This window comes from Mus pahari, chromosome 12, assembly GCF_900095145.1.
Source record: "Mus pahari chromosome 12, PAHARI_EIJ_v1.1, whole genome shotgun sequence".
Classification (NCBI taxonomy): Eukaryota; Metazoa; Chordata; class Mammalia; order Rodentia; family Muridae; genus Mus; species Mus pahari.
This window is the reverse complement of record NC_034601.1, coordinates 28,313,516-28,320,319: the sequence shown is the minus strand read 5'-3', so window position 1 is coordinate 28,320,319 and position 6,804 is coordinate 28,313,516. Positions and strand designations below refer to the sequence as shown.

Here is a 6,804-nt window from a genome sequence, read left to right as displayed (position 1 = left end):
GGCAGTTAGCTGTGCTGAGAACTGAACTAGATTTCCTGGTATTGGAGTTACGGGCAGTTAGCTGTGCTGAGAACTGAACTTGGTCACTAACAACTCTCCAGCTCCTCAACAGAATTCTTTCTTTCTTTCTGGTTTTTTTTTTTTCTCTCGCCCATATGAGAACAGGGTCTTATAACTACGTACTTCATGGCCAGCCTGGAACTCAATCCATAGACCAGGCTGGCCTTGACCTCAAAGAGATCCTCTACCTTCTGACCACGGTGACTAGAGGGGCACACACCATGCCCAGCTTCCAACAGAATTTTTATACAGTCTTTCAATGTAATAGAAAACTAATCAAAAGCTCACCCTTTCAGAAAAACTATTTTTCTAACTTGAATTAAAAAAAAAAAAAAAAGTTGAGCAGTGGTGGCACACACCTTTAATCCTAGAATTTGTGAGGCAGAGGCAGGCAGATCTCTTGAGTTCAAGGCCAGCCTGGTCAGCATAGTGAGTTCTAGGACAGCCAAGGCTACACAGAGAAACCCCATCTTGGAAAAACAACAAACCCAAGAAAGGAAGGGAGAACAGTAGTCTGAATGAGAATGCCCCGGATGTTCACATGGATGAGTGACTGATCCCCAGTTGGTGAAACTGTTTGGGAAGATTTAGGAGGGGTGTCACCTGGGATGTGCTCTGAGGTGTCAAAAGTCCATGCCACTACAGTTAGCTCCTCCTCTCCCTCTGCTGCTTGAAGATCAGATATTAATTCTCAGTCACTGCTCCAGGGGACCCACCCGTCTGCCTGCCCACCTGCGGCCATGTTCCTACTTTGATGTTCATGGACTAGCTTTCCAAAACCGTAAGCAAGCCCCCAATTAAATGGTTTCTTTTGTAAGCTGCCTTGGTCACCATGTAGAGCAACAGAAAAGCAACTTAAGACAAGAAGGAGGAAAGATGGATTTCTGAATTCGAGGCCAGCTTGGTCTACAGAGTGAGTTCCAGGACAGCCAGGGCTACACAGAGAAACCCTGTCTCGAAAAACTGGGAAAAAAAAAAGGGGGGGGGAGGGAACATGCTGACGTTTTCTTATCCAGTAAGTCTATCTAGCAGAGAAATCGGTTTGTCTCTGTAGGGCTCTATACTCTGCCTGTGTTCTGTATTTTGGGCCCAATTATCAAACTGGAGAAAACAGGAAGAAACAGGCCAGAAGCACCCAGTAGGAGCTCTTCTGAAGGAGATGCTTTATGGGGGGGGGGGGGCTTCTTTTTTTTTTAAATTCTTTTTGTTTTTTTTTTTCGAGACAGGGTTTCTCTGTGTAGCCCAAACTCAGAAATCCACCTGCCTCTGCCTCCCGAGTGCTGGGATTAAAGGCGTGCGCCACCATGCTCGGCTAGAACTTCTTATTTTAATGCTTATTTGAGGAATATACTGTGGTGCAGTGAGAATTAAAAACAAACAAACAAACAAACAAACAAAGATCCCAGAAGTATTATTTTTGTTTTAATTCCACTGTGGGACTTGGGGCTACTTCAGACTGCCCACAGCAGCTATGGTTGCCCTGTGCTCTCAAAGGAGCAGGATTTTGCCAGTGGCAGATAAATGCTAGGGCCCTAAGAGGCATAGGGGGTTGTTGGTTGGTTGCTGCTGGTCATGGTTTGTTAAGTCATTGTGTGCCAAAAAGAAATAAGAAATTAGATACACTGATGGTGAAGATCAAAGTTGCCCCAAGGAAAGATGCCCCTAATCAGCAGAAAGTAGTCAATGAAAACATTATCCCCTTTCCCATCTATCCTTTTTTTGCCTCTCCTATCTAGTGTTAGGGGTTGAAAGGGTAGAAATAAGCAGTACACACAAATTAGCTAAAGTGTGGCTACACTGGGGCCTCACTACAGGGTCTGACACAAGGAAATCTTTTAAAAAGCAACTACTGCCCACATGGACAGGTCTGTCATTAGACACCCACCGAAGTGCTTCTGCATAGAACAGATACTCCTTCAGCTGATCTGCATAGTGCTCTTCATCTTCCAGAATATCATCAATAGAAGATGCATACCTGTGTAAGAAACAAGGCATAAACATTCTGTGTCAAGAAGTATTAATGTTTTAAAGAAGTGGCAGCTTACAAGAACCTATAACTCTATCTCCAGGGAATCCCACACCCTCTCCTGGTCTCTGTGGGCATCTGAACATGCATGTCATATCATTCACACACACAGGAACACACACAAAAAGATGAATAATATTTTTAAAATCTTTTTTTAAAAGCTAGTTTGAATATGGCATAAAAAATTAAATATTTAAAGAAATTATTTTCCTACCTCTGCGTAATTTAAGGTTATAATGTAAAAGTGAGGGTTTTATATAGGTTTACTATGGCATGATTGATTCAATGTAATTAACATATCCATTACCTGACGTATTCATCTTGTTCATGAGGAGAGCATTTAATACATTTTCTTTTTCTTATTGGTTTAAAAGAGCTATTTAAATATAGGTAATTTCCTTTTACTATATGAGGTGTGTGCGCATGTGCACCGTGGTCCATGGTGGAAGACAGAGAACACCTTTCAGGCACTGGTCTTTTCCTTTCACAAGTAGAAGCAAGGACCTTTACCCAGTAAACCCCCTCATTGGCTTTAATGTTGTTTTTTTGTGTTTCAATTTAAATTTTTTCATTTGTGTTTTGATAGGATCCTTCACACATGCCTTATACATAATTTTACATTCAAAGAAAAAAACTTTTGAGGTCTCATCTAAGTGTCCTCAGACTCCCTGTGCAGAGGGGTCTTCTGGTCTCCTGCCTCTATCTTCCCAGTATCTGCATGACAAGTGTGTCCCACCTTGCTATGTCCTTGACCTCAGAGCATTAGTCTTTTACATTCTGGATGAGAAATGTCACTCTTAAACAATAACAGCAACAAACCCCACTATTTATGAAGCTGCTTTCCCACCCAGAGTGTGCTCTGGTCCTGAGGTCCTGCTCCCCCAGGAAACCAATCAGCACACCTGCCCTGAACTGGGCCTCACAGGCACCAGGCATCATCCCTCCACAGTACCAGCTACGGTTCTGGAATCTCAGGGTTAAAACCCTGGCGGCCCTCTCCAGTCAGCAGCTTTCAGGTTTCCAGGTTTGTCCAGCCAGAGAACCCAAGTTCGTTAGGAAGGACTCAGCCACAGTCTTCCCAGCTCTGGCTGGCAGTGCCAGCCCTACTCTGTGACATGGCAGCAGAGGCTGGGAGGTGAAGGACCATCTTGCCGTCTTGAAAATGTTTATTGTTGACAGTGTTAAAAGTATGTCAAATAACGTTTCTATAGACACTGAAATGCACATACAGATTTTTATCTTTCTTCTGTCACTACATGAATTAGACCTACAGTCTTGGAACACATGTATTAACTAACCTTGCATTCCTGAGAAGAACAAGTTCTATCTATATATGCAAAATGTTTCTATAAAACTTGACAGAGACCACAGGGCAAGCAGCCTCTGCCCTGAGCAGGCCCAGCACTTAGCCCCGGGTACTCACACATCCATGTGATGCCCAGCACTCTGCAGCCCATCCCCCATTTCTTTTTCGATGGCACTCCATTCACTAGAAGAAAAGAAAGAAAGAACAAAAATACCATGAACTAGCTCTATGGGATATTATTCAATGGAATGGGTTGCAAGATCCTTTTCTAGCTAGGACTCATATTTGGATTTACTGTCTGTGACGCAAGTCCATTGGTTTTCCTTAAAATCTAATAATTAAAGGTAAGAACACAAGCACGAAGAGCTAGAATACCTACCTATCTTGCTCCAAACCCCAAGTGTGATCCTCAGTACCATCCTAACTAAATGTGGTAGCACATTCTGTAATCCTAGCATTTGAAAGGCAGAAGCAGAAGGCTTAGAAGTGCCAGGTGTGGTGGCGAATGCCTTTAATCCTAGCACTTGGGAGGCAGAGGCAGGTGGATTTCTGAGCTCGAGGCCAGCCTGGTCTACAAAGTGAGTTCCAGGACAGCCAGAGCTACACAGAGAAACCCTGTCTTGAAAAACCAAATAAATAAATAAAAAGGCTTAGAAGTTCAAAGTCCTCTTTGACTACGTGAAAAATTGAAGGCCAGCCTGGGCTACATGAGGCTTAAAAACAACAGCCAGGTGGTGGTGGTGCATATCTTTAATGCCAGCACCTGGGAGGCAGAGGCAGGAAGATCTCTGTAATTTCTAGGCCAGCCTGGTCTACATAGTGAGTTCCAGGCCAGCCAGGGCTACACAGTAAGATCATGTCTCTAATGACCTAGGGTTGAGTCCCAGCATCCACATGACAGCCCACAAACTCTAGTTCCAGAGGAACTTCTGGTCTCCATAGGCACGAGGCACACAGGTAGTACACATATACATACACAGGCAAAACACCTCAATATAAAATAAATTTAAAAGTATTAAAGATGATTTAAGTAACCAAAATAGGAAAGTCATACACATATAGATCCATACACTCCCGAGTTTGGTACTAAGGACAGAGCCCAGGGCCTCATACAACTAGACAACTGTCCTACCCTTGAGCTACACCTCCAGCCTTTACGCTAACCACTGAAACATTCGTCTTGCCAAAGTCTTCATATATTATAAAATAATTAAAATAAAAGAAAGAGTAAGTATCCAATTTTATTAGATAGCAGTTTCTAGTGATTCTCCTCAATCAACAGAGAAAGGAAAAGGCCTATGCCCCTATAGTCAGGAAGCTCACCCAGTATACAGAATTTCCTCCCCACTTTTTTGTTTACAGATGCCTTTAAAATAAAAGTATTTACTTGAAAAGTGAAAGCTGTTGCTTCAGGACATCACTGAATACTGTTCTGTCATGCACAATAAAACATGGCTGTAAATCTAAACACTTCAGAGGCAGAGATAGGGGGATTGTTTTAAATCTGAGATAAGCCTGGGCTACAATAAAGCCAAAGCTACTGGGTTCTCAAAGCATCAGGAGTCTAGGGAAATGTAAGCCCAAAGACCAGAGTGTGGACAGCTAGCACGCATTCAATATGACAGCCTGTCTGTGATCCTAGCGCTTGGGAGCGAGGAAAAGAGGATTCCCAGGGCAAGCTGGCTAGCTAGACTAATCAAACTGATGAGCTCTAGACTCAAGTAGGAGAACCTCCCTCGATGATAAGGAGGAGAGTGATCAGAAGATATCCAATGTGAACCTCTGGCTTCTATACACACGTGTACACATCTCAACATGTGCACGCCTCCCAACATGTGCACCTGACCACACACACAAAGTTAGATATATATTCTGCCAACTCATACACTATAAAAGCTTTTTTTTTTAGTTTTTTAGTTTTTTGAGACAGGGTTTCTCTGTATAGCCCTGGCTGTCCTGGAACTCACTTTGTAGACCAGGCTGGCCTCGAACTCAGAAATCCACCCGCCTCTGCCTCCCAAGTGCTGGGATTAAAGGCATGCGCCACTACGCCTGGCTAAAAGCTTTAAAATACTATTTTTTTTAAAGATTTATTTATTTATTATATGTAAGTACACTGTAGCTGTCTTCAGACACTCCAGAAGAGAGCGTCAGATCTTGTTACGGATGGTTGTGAGCCACCATGTGGTTGCTGGGATTTGAACTCTGGACCTTCAGAAGAGCAGTCAGGTGCTCTTACCCACTGAGTCATCTCACCAGCCCCCTAAAATACTATTTTTAAGCCAAAAAGCTAATTGGAGCTAAATGTTTATACTCATAAGATACTTACCTAAAAACTCTCCCATAATTCCCATGTACTTTATATACACCATAGAGTCGATCTGCTACTCTCTGAAATATTTAACAGAAATTAGTATTAGGTTTAAATCATATACAGATTACTTTTTAAAAAATTCATATGCATTTTTAAGAGATGAAGAAAATCATGCTTAGTACAATAAACCAAGAACATAAATCTCCAAAACCCTATCAAACACAAATACATGCACCCACAGATTTACTTGCTGTTCCCGGTTCTCTTTTTTTTTTTTGTTCCCGGTTCTTTTTATCAGTTGTTAATTACTACTTCCACAGTCCTGATAGCAAGAGAAGCAGGAGTCTGCCCAGCACGTTAGCACTAGCTTTAGTAACACATCAAACAGCTGTATTAAATCAGAGTCCTAAGGTCTTGTACCTGGAGCTAAATGCAGATAACCTTTCTGAAGGAGAAGAGGGGACAATGGAAAAGAAAATGTGGACACACATTAGATGGTGGACACACACAGCTTTTTTCCCTCTAAGTCTCCTAACATATTTCAAAGATTCTGAGACTTAAAATTTCTAGGTGGGCTTGGTGGCACACACCTCTAATTCCAGCATTACAGAGGCAGAGGCAAGTGCATCTCTGTGAGTTCAAAGACAGCCTACTTACTCTACAGAGTGGGCCCTAGGCCAGCTTAGTCTCCATAGTGAGACCCTCCCTCAAAAAAAGACTCCTGATAGAAATGGTTTCCAAAGGAGCTGTGTATGATTCTCTCCTGCCACCCTCTCTGATTGAGCTGCAAACACCAGACATTACCATATTTATAAACAACTATAAAATACTTACAACACATGATGTTAATAACTATAATTTACATCTTTAAAAAGGTAGCAGAGTAAATTTGTGTTTTTAGAATACTAGCAAGGTTATATTAAAATGTGATTCCATCTAAAGAAGCAAGAGTGCAATAAGAAACAGAAAATGCAGTTAAACAAGTATGAGTTCATTTGTTTCTTTAAAAGATTTATTTATATGTATGTGTTTTGCCTACATGTGTCTGTGCATCCCATGTATGTACTGCATACACTTATGTGGGAACTAGAGTTGCAC

At 42.0% G+C, this 6,804-nt stretch overlaps 1 protein-coding gene across 1 annotated transcript in view; it reads right to left on the bottom strand.

Moving 5' to 3' along the window:
• The window catches only part of Snx4 (sorting nexin 4), a 51,005-nt gene that overhangs the window by 11,547 nt on the left and 32,654 nt on the right, over positions 1-6,804 (bottom strand). The window contains exons 8-10 of the mRNA XM_021209116.2: positions 5,722-5,783; positions 3,510-3,575; positions 1,946-2,035 (exon numbers count right to left, since the gene is read on the bottom strand). Coding sequence (XP_021064775.1) covers positions 1,946-2,035; positions 3,510-3,575; positions 5,722-5,783 — 218 coding nt within the window. The remainder of the gene's footprint in view (positions 1-1,945; positions 2,036-3,509; positions 3,576-5,721; positions 5,784-6,804) is intronic.